The sequence below is a fragment of the Brassica napus genome, chromosome C5 (genome assembly GCF_020379485.1).
Source record: "Brassica napus cultivar Da-Ae chromosome C5, Da-Ae, whole genome shotgun sequence".
Taxonomy (NCBI): Eukaryota; Viridiplantae; Streptophyta; class Magnoliopsida; order Brassicales; family Brassicaceae; genus Brassica; species Brassica napus.
In genome coordinates, this window is record NC_063448.1 from 454,078 (window position 1) to 468,251 (window position 14,174).

Sequence of the window (14,174 nt, forward strand, 5' to 3'; positions counted from 1 at the left end):
ATGGCAAAAACATTTACAAAAAGAAACATGTCAGACGTTTAATGCCTCTAGAAAATATACAATAAAAGTTACAAGATTAAAACATGTTCTCCAGGATCATTGGCATAGTGCCATCTTTGGAGTCTTTAGTCTTACATGCACCACTATTAATTTGTTTCTTTAATGCCCCCACTCAATGCAAATCGGGGATGTAGCTCAGATGGTAGAGCGCTCGCTTAGCATGCGAGAGGTACGGGGATCGATACCCCGCATCTCCATTTATTACTTTTTACAGAAATTTTGTCTGTCTTGTGGCTTTAGAGTAGAAAGTTCATTGCTTTGCTAGATAGGCCCAATTATAGCTCTTATGTGAGTTATGGCCACACCATACCGCAACTTAAAATGCTGCTGTTTTTATTCTTTTTTGATAATCCAGTATCCGACAATTTTGCGTGATCGACTAGCCCACCAGGCCTAAACCCATGCCATTACAAGATTTTTAAGCCTCCACTTAAGGGTTCCTGGTTACGCTAAGTGGTCTGGAGGGCGAGAGGAGCCCATGTAAATCCTCTCGTGACCAACGCGAATCGAACCCGGGACCGTATCGGGGCCGAAGCTCCCTCAAGTACCACTAGGCCAACTCGAGTTGGTTTGCTGTTTTTATTCAGAAGAGGCTTAACTTACATGCAGGTATATATAATTGTCTTATTTCGAACACCTGTGACATGTTAATCAAAATTTCGGTTTAACTTGTTTTAGACACCATTTGCAATTTCGAATTACAAAATGATAAAAGAGTTTCGAAAGGAAACAAAGAGATTTCCTCTATTATAATGGAATTTCGTCACAGGTGATATACATACGGAACGTGTGTAAACGTCAAGTGACAAGACTTGTGATTGATGGGAATCATGTCACATGGGTGATGTCCTCTGCTCGTGCTTCAAGTTGCAAAGTTGCAGCTTTTCTTTTTCCTTTTTAGCTAGTTCTTAAAAGATTTAAGAGTCTCACTTTTGCATCAAAATCATCAAAATACGTAAATTCTGGTGCTGAAGTGGAAGATCCAAAACTTTTTATCCGAAAGTTATTCCTGTAAAAGGCGAAAAGAGTATAAATTAATTATTTGTGCACGTCACTTTTGGTTTTTGTTTTTTTTTTTGTCATCTGAAAATTTATTACTCAAACACACTACAAACTTCAAACAAAGATAATTACAAGTCTGAACATCGAATTTAAACCCAAAAAAGATAAACCAAGTCGGCAATTTAGATGATACTTGAATCCCGAAACCACAAGCCGGCGATTACGTCAGAGCAACCCAGAATCTGTAAGAACATATGCTTACTAAGCCCCTAACTAACCTCAATTTTTGAAAAGCCACCAAAAGACACATTTGTTTTTTTTTTTTTTCTTTAAATCATTTGATGCTTAGTTATATAAATTTGCTTTAAAAGTAACACATGCAAGTTGACAAAACAAAAGTAACACATGCAATGTTAGCTTTCGAAATACAATATTCTTGTACAACTCCACTGACCTCAATGTATTTATCCTACCGATAAGTTCTAATCAAATTTAGTTTTCTTTACCGTTTCATATTTTTTATAAGGTTACAGAACAATTAGTTCATTCTCAAAGGTAAATTTCCAAACACAACATAATCTCAAGGACTCAAATTCAATAGTCAATACGAAAAACACTGCATACAAATAAAATTAAAAACGTTTTTCCTGGAGGGATAACAACATATTGTGACCGTTGATATGGCATCACCACCGACAGTCATCTAAGCCAATTCCTATAGTCACTAGTAGATGCTGGTGAGACCTCAACACCATTAGACTCGGTGCAACACGAGGAGTAGTTCGATTGCTGCTCCAACAATGCACCAAAGTGTGAACCAGCCACACTCTTAAAGCTTGGACTCCTCAAACTATTAATGTCATCATACTCCGGTTGAGGCGGGACTGGAAATGAAAGCCGTTTCTTGACCAAACCCACGCGCTCCCTCTCGGGAGTGGAAGGTCGCTGCCTCGGCGCGCTCTGGGACCTAATCCTCGCCTTAGCCGACTCTGTATTGGCCATATAATTAGGCAGCATTGCTGCATTATTGACCATTGTGGTACTAACGCTACAACCACTTCTAGCAGTGAAACTATAATTAGATCTCAGGCTAGGTGTGTTTGATGTATAACTATAAGCTGCTCGGTCATAGTCATCCCTAGGGTCTCTCTGGCACCGAGGACTAGCTGACCGGATATTGATCGGTCTAGACTTAGCTGGAGACGGAGTGGCTGAGAAGTTACTGCGGGGTTGGTAATGATGGCTGCTTCTTGATGGGGAGCTAGGTCTTTGGCTACGGCTCGGGCTTCCGGTTCTTGCTCTTGAGTAAGGTTGAGAAGTGTCGATTTCCACGGTTTTAACTGAAACCCTTTGATCAACCGAAGCTCTACTAATAGGTGGTTTATCCCACGGTCTAGTTGCCATCCACCGGTCAAGCCATTTAGGTCTTTCCTCCTCGAGTTCTGCCCTGTGGTCTCTTCCTGCGGATTGGCTACCAGTCGTTCTCCACGTCTTTTTTATCAAAAAAAATGAAACGGTATTATCACGAAGGTCTATCTATACATATATGATAATAATTAATAAGTAATAACACTTTTTCAGTTTTAGTTATTTTACCTGTTGAGAGAAAGCTTGAGACAAATTAGTCTTCTCGTGTCTCAATGCTGTGTCTCGTCTCCGTTGCAGCATAGCTTTCACTTCGTCTATCGTGTGTGGTCGGTCATCCCAATCTTCCGGGACGCTGCTTCCTTCTCTTGACTATAACAAAAAAATACAACCAAAAGATATAAGCCAACAACAAAGAAAGAAATGTTCTCAAACTCTCTAGCTCACGCCTGACCAGACTAATATTACAAGACGAGACTCAGACTATTTGGAAATTTAACCATATAGACCAAAGCATGTTAAAGTAAAACGTTCATTGATTATGGTTAAGTTGATGTAAGATTCAAGTAGAGGGTCGATCCACTAACCATGGATTGTCGGTCTGAAATGTCTTGGAGATAACGAGATTCAAAACCACAGTGAGTGTCACTGAATGCGGATTTGCGGCTACCATCATGAGACAAACGCTTACGTTGGTCAAGCACACGAGACTGGACTCGAACCAGAGCTTGCATACACCTTAAAGTCATTTTGGCTTGTTTTCTGACATTGTGACCTCTTACTAATGCTTGTAGCTTCACTAATCCTTTTAATGCTCTTAATGCTCTTCTTGCCTTCATTTACACAAAATCAAACACCATATATTAATAAACAAAATCCCAATCTTGTACCGTTATTTATTTGTATATAAACACTGTTAGTTATAATATAACACGTCTTTGTCACTATAAAGTCAATAGGTAAAATATAATAAAGTAAAAGCATTGCTACTAATTCTAGTTAATTGCTTATAGCTTACAAGGTAGCCTCGGAAAGAAGTCTGGATAACAACAGCAGCGTAGTTCTCTCTTGCGTAATAGATCCGCCTCGTCACATTTGGTACAGCTACCGGAGATGCTGATGTGGCGACGGAGACAACGGCGGACGGTGATTTTCCGGCGTTCGGTGGTGTCGTCGGTGCGGTCTCCGGTAATGTTTTCGAGTTTGCGTTATCTGATTCTTGCGGTGGCGGCGGCGGAGAGACACCGGAAGGCTTCACCGGAGAATCTTGAGTCGCCGGTTTTTTGAACAACCACCGTCTCTTCTCTCTCTTCTGTAGAGAAAACAGAAAATGAGAAGAACAAAAATATATCTTCTTGGAATGACTAACAAGATCTAGAAACAACAAACCTTTTCTTCGTCTTCTTCGATTTCTTTACCGTGAGGATCATTTCGTTCCTTCTTAGACGGAGATCGGAAAGCTCGCTTCACGGCAGAAAGCCAAGAAGAACCGTTCTTTTTCCCCATGTGTTTTTTGTTGTCGGAAAATCACCCTTTAGCACATTATTACCACCGTTATGTATCGGTGTTCCTTGTCTTGTTTCTCAGTAAAAGAGGGTTGAGATTTGGCTTTCGATTTTTGCTGAACTCAGGAAAGAGAGAGAGAGAGATGGAACAAGTACAGATAATCTTTTGGTTGCTTTGCCTTGTGTAAGAAATGGGCTCTGACCACCTCTTTAACTGCAACCACGACACCGATGACTGTGTTTTATCTTTTTCTCTTTCATTATTTTATCTTATCGCATAAACAAGTAACTATATTAGTATTATTTTATATTTTCGTAATGCATCGATATTAACATGCATATATTCGTTATCGATCCATGTGGATGTACCGTAGGGACTAGGGATATAGATGGGCACTTTGATTTTGTCCTATCAACTAAAACCACTTCAAATTACTTTCATTTTGTATCATTCAACTAAAATCCTAAATTAAAGACGCACTAAAATTATCAATTGATGGTTGTCAGTTTTAGTGAATATTCTACAACTTTTGGATCAAGATTAATGTACCATATAAAAAGACACGAAACTTGAGTACATAAGAAAAATATAGAGAAAATACAATGTTAGATATCATGTCATCACATGTTGTTTACTCAAGATGGTGTACAACATATCATCTGAAGGATTATACTTGAAACTGACAGCTTGACCAAGCTCGTGCTGTCACGTGCGTGGAGCCAGGTATCGAGACATAAGGTGGACCACCGTGGTCGTTCCCTAGAACCCAACCAACATGTTTTGTTTTTTTACTCAATACAAACGCATCTGGTCAAAGTCAAACCTCTCTTTCTCTCTTTGGGCTCTAGTTTATAAATCAGACAGGCCTATATAGGAGTAAAGGGCAAAAGGCCCAAAGTTAAATGAAAGATTAATATCTAAAAACTCAAATGGGTCTAGAGAATAATTTAATCGGCCCATACATACCTGGGGGTACAAGCTTTATAATAATCTCAGCGTCTCCCCAACTTGGCTTCATACCCTAGCGAAATTCACTTGAGCCGCTCTCCGAAAGCATTTTCGATCCCAGTCTTAAGGTACTTTCGATGATTCTCCATTTCTATTTTATTAATTCTGGAACCTCTCACTGTTAGATTGTATGTAGATATATTTAGTTTGATTTAAAGTCTTAATTTGTGTATTCCGAGTATTGATATTTATTGATAAATAGGTGATTAATTATCTGTTGTTGTTCTTACATGGTTTCAGAAAGAAAAATCAATGTCGACGGTCGGAGAGCTTGCTTGCAGCTACGCTGTTATGATCCTCGAGGACGAGGGTATTTCTATCACGGTTGGTGTTTTTTTTTCTTTTTGTTATTTATCTGATTATCCATTTACTTAATATTTGGTTCTTAGCTAGTTTTTTATAAGACATTGAGTTGAAGTATTAGGAGTTATGTCTGTTTGCTTGATAATTGAAAGCTTAGTTAAAATTGTTTTAGTTTAATCTCTCTAATCCTTAAGGTGAATGTTGTTAGGCCGACAAGATCGCTACGTTGATCAAATCCGCTGGTGTTAGTTGCGAGTCATACTGGCCAATGCTATTCGCCAAAATGGCGGAGAAACGTAACGTTACTGACCTCATCATGAACGTTGGTGCTGGTGGCGGAGGTGGTGCCCCAGTTTCAGCTGCTGCCCCAGCTGCCGGTGGTGGTGCTGCAGCTCCTGCACCTGCCGCTGAGGAGAAGAAGAAGGTAGGAGAAATAGCAGCAATTAATAAATTCTTTTATTGCTTAGTTCAACTTGTTTCTAAACATTTTTTTGGTAAAATCTATTGTGGATGCAGGAAGAAGTGGCAGAAGAGAGTGATGGTGATTTGGGTTTCGGCTTGTTCGACTAAGCAAGAAGCAATTGCTTTTGTTTTTTTCTTGTTATTAGTTGGTTGTTTTATCCAATTGAGACGCGCCATGTTTTGTTTAGTTGCTACTTCGTTTCCTCAAGTTTTGGTTGTTTTCTTGAATCACCCTGTTTGTGTATCTCAAGTCTACCGAGCAAAACCATCGGGGAGTTTGACATTTTCTTTATATTTCCTTCTTTGACAGCTAATATTGGTGTGAGATTTATAAATCATGAAATCATAAGAAAAGATCATCGAATCGCAAGAAATGTTAGGAAATTTTGATGAATATAAATGTAGAGAAATATAAAATTATCGGGAGGCTTGTAAATGAGTAACTGGGCTTTACAATAGTAGTTTTTGTCGGTTAAGTGTGTTAATGAGGAGAAGGAGAGTGGATCAAACGCGCTTCTATTTGGGTTTATGGATTGAAACAACATGTTTGTTTCTTCTGTCTCTTTTGTTAGTTGTTACACTTCCAACTCATCCTCTTCCTGTCTTCCTCGTTTTCTCCGCCTCTCTCTCTCTCTCTCTCTCACTTCATTTTACTCATTCCCTTTGGGAAAGGATTGGTCTCCATTGATATATCGAAATGGCTACGTCTTTCTCCGCCACACTTCCTCTCCATGGATCTCAAGAGAATCGTCTCTTACTTCCTCCGATCCGATTGGCTCCTCCTCCTTCTTCTTTCCTCGGATTCACCCGTTCTCTCACCATTCCTTCTTCTCGAAGACTCTACCACGCTCACGCCGCTCGTCGATCTCCCGTCGTTGGCGTCCAGGAAGTTGTCAAGGAGAAGAAAGTCACCAACAGCCTGGTATGCATTGTCCAAACTCACTGATACTTATTATTAGCATCGACAGAGTTAGTTCTTTAGTATTATAACTATTAGATTATTTAAATTTCTGTATATGCTTTTTGATTGAGAAATTGGAGTTATAGATTTTTATTTGATTTGTTTTGAAATTAGTTGATAACCAAAGAGGAAGGATTAGTGTTGTATGAAGACATGATACTCGGTAGATCATTCGAGGACATGTGTGCTCAAATGTACTACCGTGGCAAGATGTTCGGTTTTGTCCACTTGTACAACGGCCAAGAAGCCGTCTCCACCGGCTTCATCAAGCTCCTCACTCAGTCTGATTCAGTCGTCAGCACGTACCGTGACCACGTCCACGCCCTCAGCAAAGGCGTCTCTGCTCGTGCCGTCATGAGCGAGCTCTTCGGGAAAGTCACGGGATGCTGCAGAGGCCAAGGTGGGTCCATGCACATGTTCTCCAAAGAGCACAACATGCTCGGTGGGTTCGCTTTTATCGGAGAAGGCATCCCTGTCGCCACCGGTGCTGCGTTCACCTCAAAGTACAAGAGGGAAGTCTTGAAACAGGACTGTGAAGACGTCACAGTTGCGTTTTTCGGAGACGGGACTTGTAACAACGGGCAGTTCTACGAGTGTCTCAACATGGCTGCGCTTTATAAGTTGCCTATTATCTTCGTCGTGGAGAATAACTTGTGGGCTATTGGGATGTCTCACTTGAGATCTACTTCTGATCCTGAGATATGGAAGAAAGGTCCTGCGTTTGGGATGCCGGGTGTTCATGTTGACGGTATGGATGTGCTGAAGGTGAGGGAAGTGGCTAAAGAGGCGGTGACGAGAGCTAGAAGAGGAGAAGGTCCGACGTTGGTGGAATGTGAGACTTACAGGTTCAGAGGACACTCCTTGGCTGATCCTGATGAGCTCCGTGACGCTGGTATATATATATTGAAACTTAAAACCTTATATTATGAATCTTTCATTAATTTGAATTTATTTTGGGCAGCTGAGAAAGCCAAGTACGCGGCTAGAGACCCGATCACAGCGTTGAAGAAGTATTTGGTAGAGAACAAGCTAGCGAGTGAAGGGGAGCTTAAGACGATAGAGAAGAAGATAGACGAGTTGGTGGAGGAAGCGGTTGAGTTTGCAGACGCGAGTCCGCAGCCAGGTCGGAGTCAGTTGCTAGAGAATGTGTTTGCTGATCCCAAAGGGTTTGGAATAGGACCCGATGGAAGGTACAGATGTGAGGATCCCAAGTTTACTCAAGGCACTGCTCAAGTCTGAAGAAAAAAACTACTTAACCTGTGTTCTGTTCTGTCTTTGGTTTCTGTTTAATGTTTTTTTTTACTTGTCATTAAGTTAAAATGCTACAAAAAAACACAGTTTGGATCGTTTGAATTATTTTTTCTTTCAGTTGGAAATTTGCTAAATTACAGAAAATGTTCGTCAAAACATTCTGAATAACAAAACGACTAAGCTAAAGAGAGGCTTTCATGTAGCGGGTTAAATGACCCGACCCGGTTTATCCTCTTAAATTTTCTATATTTCTTATTTATTTATTTTTAGTTTTCGTCACAAATTATTTACTTTTTCTTGGTTCGATAATGGCAGCCTCCTGCTTCGCAACTCCCTTATCTTCTTCTTCTTCTCGATCATCCTCCAATGCCATCCCAAAATGCAAAGCTATAATCCCTTCGTGCTCTTACCTGAAAGCTTCTACCACCTCTTTCCACCTCTCTTCTCTGTCTCGCCACTGTGTAGCTCAACGACTACAAATCAAGGTCTCTTCTTATTCTTCAGAATTATCAGTTCTTGATGAAGAGAAACAAGAAAAAGTTGAAGGAGATGGGGAGACAGGTGAAGAAACCGAAGCTGAGCCAGTAGTGGTGATGAAGAAACCGAGACCTTGCGAGCTGTACGTTTGTAATATCCCAAGAAGCTATGACATTGCTCAGCTTCTCGAAATGTTTCAGCCTTTTGGAACTGTCATCTCCGTTGAGGTAATCTAACTTCTTATCCTCACACGTGTCTCTTTAGGGGAGTGTATGGATGATTGAAATGATGATGCAGGTATCTCGAAATCCACAGAGTGGAGAGAGCCGTGGAAGTGGATTTGTCACGATGGGTTCTATCAACTCTGCCAAAAACGCCATTGCCTCTCTTGATATGAAGGAAGTAGGTGGTCGCGAGATGCGGGTAAGGTACTCTGTTGAGATGAATCCAGGAACCAGAAGAAACTCAGCAGCCTTGAACTCAACTCCGAAGAAGATTCTCATGTACGAAAGCCAGTACAAGGTTTACGTCGGAAACCTCCCTTGGTCAACGCAGCCTGATGATTTGAGAGACCACTTCAGCAGTTTTGGTACAGTCGTGAGCGCGAGAGTGTTGCACGACCGCAAGACTGGGAAAAACAGAGTCTTTGCCTTTCTTTCGTTTGCAAACCTTGAAGAACGTGATGCGGCTCTGTCACTCAATGGAACAGTTAAGCTTTGTTTAAAAAGTCTTGAATAAAAGAAACACCACCACTTGTTGCTTATTACACCTTTTCACTTAACACAAAAAAAGCTCTCTACTCTTTGCAGGAATACGAAGGCCGCAGAATCATAGTCAGAGAAGGTATCGAGAGGACCGAGTCTTAAAACCAAACAGTTCCGCTTTTGCTGCAAAAAAAAAAAAAAAACATTCGCTCTGTTTTTGAAGTTCTTGTTACACTTTAGTGTAATTTTCCAAACCGATCCTGGCATCTCATTATGTATGATTTTCTTCTCCGACTCATCTACTTTTACAAATCAAGTTGTAATCGTCAGTCAATCTCCACAGGCGTCTAGATGCACTACTTCCTAATTCTTGATGTCCATCGAAGTTTTACAAATATAAAGTTCGTAATGAAACGTTGTATGTATGTGCTGTAATGGGATCCGAATACAAGTCTGGAATTTCATTCATTTTCCGTTAGAGAAGATAATAAGAGCTTAGAGAATATTACCGGCAAGAGACATGACGAGGGAAGGCTTAACGTTTTAAATGAAAACCCATATTTAAGGTAAAATTTTTGTATTGTATGATTAATTATGAACGCTAATTGCATAATGTGAAAACTAATCAATCAAGTTTCCTGTCAATTGATCGTTAGAATTGATACCACCATATTATATAAACTACGGATAACTGAATATTGTAAAGAATAAATTTGATAAAATTATACCAAAGATTAAGAAAAAGATGATTCAGCTGCAGAAGCGAGATATTATCTCTTTTCTTAACTCAAAATACGTCCCGTAGTGCGATAAGACAAAAGACCAGAACACAGTAAGAGGAGTTCGATAACGTAATGAGTCCCAAGATACAACTGCAAAAAATCCTCTGATTTGCATCACTCTATAGAAGCCTGACGAAACTAGATTCGTGTATACTCACATACTCGAAAGAAAATTAAAGAAAAAGATAAAAGAAATATAGAGGATTGTATATTTTGCTGTGTGTACAAGTAAACACAAGTGCTCCTTTTATAACTTCATAAGAATGAAACACGTTATGTAATTGAATGAGACTAGCGTACATAATCATAATAGCAATAAAGGAAATTGATTCCCATGACTACGATTCAAAAGACGTTAGTATATCAAGTCTTAAAGTTGCACTGACCACATCAAATCCAACAATATACTTTAATTGAGTTTATATTTTATATATAACCTAATATAAAAATATTTTATGAATAAGATTTAAAACAAATTAATTGACATTAAAGTCTAATTAACTTATTAAATCTAAATTCAAACCCAATTATCTAAAGTGAAATATTTGTTAAATTTTATATTTAACCAAATAATAGCTTTACAAGCTGTTCATATCATTCACTTTAGACATTCATTTCTCATTCAAAACAACACCGATTTTGACCAACAAATACACTAACTCATAGTGTTTACGGTGACGATTACATCGTGCCCAAATTCCGGTTCTTCCGACAGACGTCTCCGTCGAAAAACCCATCGGAAAAATGATCCACACCACTTTGTCAAAAACGAGTTCCAACAAGAATAATATGTAAACGTTGACCTTTCAGTTGCGAGTAGGTATGCCTCTAAACATGCATTGTTTTGGATATTCAAATTTGCTATACAAAAGAAAACTTTAACACTCTCTGTGTTCTTTTTCAACACCCAAGTAAACTCTACGATCATGAATCAGAAAATTTACACAAAGGTACCAACAAGTCTAGAGTATTTATCCTACTTCAATTGCCTCCAGTGCCAAGTTGCAACTCCTCTCTAACCTGCTTCATCTGTGACACAAAACTTTATTAATATCATCCTAAAGTGAAATGCAAGAAAGTACATTTAAAACTTTGGTATTGAGACTTACCACAACCTTTATTTGATCCCTGGCAGTAGCAGTTCCTCCAGTGACACAATCATCATGGTAAGGGCTACAGATACGCACTTCTCCCGATACAAGAATGTCTTTGTTTACCCACTGTACAGGAAGCCTAGAATGGAGCAGCACATACCATTATTCAATTAGAAAAGAGTAAATGTTTCCGGTTTCGTTGCCCTGACGCGTTCATTAACTGACATAAGACAATATCAGGATACACCCTACAACCAGCTTCCACGAGCGGTTCTTAATTGGCAAACGAAGAAAAGCTCAGTGTAAACAACATAAGTAGCCTACAAACAGCTCGAAACTAATTGTTAAACTCACACAATTAGCAAAAACTAGCTCGAAACTAATTGTCAAACTCACACAATTAGCAAAAACTAGCTGAGTAACTTCTTTGACAAGTCTACTCAAACATTATAGCATATTTCTTTCAGCAATGTCATGAAAATCAGCTCAGCATAAAAATATACAGTAACAAAAAATGAGGTTTGATGCTAATTTACATGCATTTTCACAGCAGCAAATGCATAGTCCGAATGCAACCTCTGCAAACCAAGAGCAATACTGAATCAAGATTCAAACATACTTCTCACACAATAACACAATATCTAATTCCAAGAACAATCCCAATGATTCACAGTTTGCTGTTTAACAATCATATCATAAATCAATCTTTATTGTTATCTTCTTAACATAAGAAAATAACCTAAACCACGCACACACAAAAAAATCCGAAGAAGAAGCAAAAGATCCTTACGTCTTAGAGAAAGCATGTCTTAGAGAAAGCATCGAAGATCTTCTGCTCCTCTGCGGTAACACCAACACCAATGCTCTTGATTTCCCTGCGTCGTACACGTTTCCTCGTAAACCTCAATTAATCAAATCAAACACACAAGTGAAGAATTAGACTCAATCATAAAAGAGTTTTACAACAAACTAAAAATCACCTAGTAGTGATCGCCTCTTGTTTTAAGTTGTGAAGGAGTGCACTTATTGGGCGCGTTTGGTCTCTGTTTTTTTCTCTTCTCTGCTAAGCATCGACATCGACTCCGACTCTCTCTTAGTCATCGACTCTTTTTCAGTCCTTAAGCTGTACAAAGAACAACAACAACATCAGATCAATAAAAATTATATATAATAGTTAAGATAAATTTTCCTTTTCTTAAGAGTTAAGAGACATACCTCTAGCCGACTGCAAAACGCCTTTTATACTGTCGTGTAAAGAGTCCATTATTAGAGTTACGTCAGTGGGGTTACGTGTCATGCACTTATGAAAGAGTGTACCGAGATTTTCTGAAGTACCGCCACTAAGCGGATTGGTTAACAGGTGTCCAATGTATTTGGGGACATTACCCCCTAAAACACCTAGTTTCAACACCATGTGTTGAACTCTGAAGAAAAACACAGTTCTATACCATTTGTTCTCAAAATCTCCAAATCTTTGTCCACGTCCAAAGTCTTCACATACTCAGACCATCTCAGTCAAGTACGGGATCTCTGCCATCTGCCATCTTCCATACAGTCCAATCAAACCTGTAACGATCAAACTAAAAAACCAAAAAAAAATTGGAAATGTAAATTAGCAGTCTCCATTTGTCACAAAATAAGCTAAGCTTCAAAAGAAGGAACGAATTGAAAGCAGGGGAGTAAGTAGGGGGCACCATTATCATGTTTCCTTATTGTATTTGCAAACATTAAACCATTATTTCCTTTTTATATAAAGAAAATCATTTTCTTGGCTTCAACATAATTTGCATGATTCTCATAACAGCAAATAAATATCTATATATTTCTCGAATATAAGTAATAAAAGATAATGGAAAACGATTCAAGATCTGAAATTACCTCTGTGGGAAAGCACTCTCCATGGTCAATAGGAATCAACTTGCCTTCTTTGTTAAGTATGTTGTCCTGGTTTCTGTCTGTGTTGCCATATAGGCCTAATCCCGCTAAGCCGATAAATATTTGAGTCCAGTCCGGTTCGGAAATATTTTGGATTTAGGATTCAAAGTCCGGTCCGGTTTTATAGGGCAACATGACTTTTTGGGTTTTTCGAAAAATAATTTGTTATTGACATTTCTATTGTTTTAATACATGTGAACTTTCATAAAAAAAAATCAGTTTCAACTTTTTGTTTTAAAATATTAAGTGAGTTAAAAATCTTCTTCTTTATTAAAAATGCTTTACTTTTTCGTATGTTTTTACATTTTCGTATGCTTTAAAACATATTATAAACTAACCAAGTTTAATAAGATTTAAATAATCAAATATAAATTAAAATTAAATATAAAAAATATTTTTTTATGATAAGCATGGTCAAACGTTTCAGACTTTGTATGTTAAGAAAAACATGTTATAAAAAAGAAGTACATTTGTAAATTTAAAATGTGAAATTTGTAATGATCAAACCATAAGGTTCATTAGCAATTTTCATATTTGTTTTGTTAGAGTTTAGATCAAAAATACTAAAATAACATGTTAATATTAATAATGGTTTTAATTGCAAGAATGATAATATTTAAAGTTTCGGATTTTTGGATTTTCGGACCGGTCCGAAGCCAAACAGACTTAATCCCAAAATATTCAAAGCCTAAATAGACTTAGCCCGAAAAACTCAATTTTTTGGGTTCATAAAACTAAATCGAAGTCCGGTAATTTTTAAGGTCGTGTAGGCTCGGACAGCGGGTTTCGGCTCTAATCGACGTGTTTACTTAAGCGATGAGCCTTTTCACAGGGATATCATGACAGCATTAGGAGATGTTGAGGGATCATTGGAGGAGTACTTTCTTTAGTCGTAACTCTTGCTCCACAGTTCTGTTTAGATTTTCTTAATCATTAGTCGAGACAGTGCGTTAGCATATCCAACAAAACTAGAATTTTTAAATAATTTTTAAACTATATGTATCATACCTAATTTAAGGGAAGTAGCATAGTTTGGATAAAGGTAGTAAAAAAAGAAAAAAAGCTGTATAAAAAACATGACATTTATACTTTAAAAGACGAAGAAATAATTAGGATTACATATATCACGCTAGGTTGCTAGGGAAATTTTCGAAGGATTCGAAAATACTCAGAATAATACCAACGAAAGCTTATAAAAATGTGTTAATGCTTATGATGGAAACCTATTCATCATCAATCCAAGAGGAAGAGAATATGATCGCTT

The 14,174-nt window shown here is 38.2% G+C and overlaps 4 protein-coding genes, 1 long non-coding RNA gene and 1 other non-coding gene across 9 annotated transcripts; 4 read left to right on the forward strand and 2 right to left on the reverse strand.

Moving 5' to 3' along the window:
• The first annotated feature begins 184 nt into the window (after positions 1-184).
• TRNAA-AGC lies at positions 185-257 on the forward strand. Its single transcript has one exon. It is a non-coding gene; the product is annotated as a tRNA-Ala (tRNA).
• Positions 258-1,589: 1,332 nt separating this feature from the next.
• On the reverse strand, positions 1,590-4,173 carry LOC106397436 (protein IQ-DOMAIN 18). Of its 2 annotated transcripts, none has more exons than XM_013838018.3 (5): positions 3,817-4,173; positions 3,446-3,736; positions 3,015-3,260; positions 2,659-2,799; positions 1,590-2,553 (listed from the first exon to the last, which is right to left on the reverse strand). In XM_013838018.3, exons 1-5 carry the CDS (start codon positions 3,931-3,933, stop codon positions 1,762-1,764), a joined length of 1,587 nt encoding a protein of 528 aa, XP_013693472.1. In that variant the 5' UTR covers positions 3,934-4,173; the 3' UTR covers positions 1,590-1,761. The 2 variants fall into 2 exon arrangements, with proteins under 2 accessions (XP_013693472.1, XP_013693471.1); XM_013838017.3 differs by having other exon boundaries at positions 3,446-3,739; positions 3,817-4,165.
• A 717-nt stretch (positions 4,174-4,890) lies between these two features.
• On the forward strand, positions 4,891-6,020 carry LOC106370896 (60S acidic ribosomal protein P1-3-like). The gene is made up of 4 exons (XM_013810891.3): positions 4,891-5,009; positions 5,182-5,265; positions 5,453-5,668; positions 5,761-6,020. The coding sequence occupies exons 2-4, from the start codon at positions 5,194-5,196 to the stop codon at positions 5,812-5,814; spliced, it is 342 nt and encodes a 113-aa protein (XP_013666345.2). The 5' UTR covers positions 4,891-5,009; positions 5,182-5,193; the 3' UTR covers positions 5,815-6,020.
• Positions 6,021-6,260: 240 nt separating this feature from the next.
• LOC106370897 (pyruvate dehydrogenase E1 component subunit alpha-3, chloroplastic) lies at positions 6,261-8,035 on the forward strand. Its single transcript, XM_048757640.1, has 3 exons — positions 6,261-6,628; positions 6,782-7,559; positions 7,629-8,035. The coding sequence occupies exons 1-3, from the start codon at positions 6,404-6,406 to the stop codon at positions 7,904-7,906; spliced, it is 1,281 nt and encodes a 426-aa protein (XP_048613597.1). The 5' UTR covers positions 6,261-6,403; the 3' UTR covers positions 7,907-8,035.
• A 141-nt stretch (positions 8,036-8,176) lies between these two features.
• Positions 8,177-9,567, forward strand: LOC106400476 (31 kDa ribonucleoprotein, chloroplastic). 2 transcript variants are annotated; one of them, XM_013840834.3, is made up of 3 exons: positions 8,177-8,622; positions 8,693-9,103; positions 9,205-9,567. In XM_013840834.3, exons 1-3 carry the CDS (start codon positions 8,227-8,229, stop codon positions 9,259-9,261), a joined length of 864 nt encoding a protein of 287 aa, XP_013696288.1. In that variant the 5' UTR covers positions 8,177-8,226; the 3' UTR covers positions 9,262-9,567. The 2 variants fall into 2 exon arrangements, with proteins under 2 accessions (XP_013696288.1, XP_048613598.1); XM_048757641.1 differs by having other exon boundaries at positions 8,183-8,622; positions 8,711-9,103.
• Positions 9,568-10,475: 908 nt separating this feature from the next.
• LOC106400391 lies at positions 10,476-13,826 on the reverse strand. 2 transcript variants are annotated; one of them, XR_001280297.3, is made up of 4 exons: positions 11,956-13,826; positions 11,766-11,877; positions 10,991-11,114; positions 10,476-10,910 (listed from the first exon to the last, which is right to left on the reverse strand). It is a non-coding gene; the product is annotated as an uncharacterized LOC106400391 (long non-coding RNA). The 2 variants fall into 2 exon arrangements; XR_002658469.2 differs by having other exon boundaries at positions 11,766-11,850; positions 11,956-13,820.
• Positions 13,827-14,174: the final 348 nt, after the last annotated feature.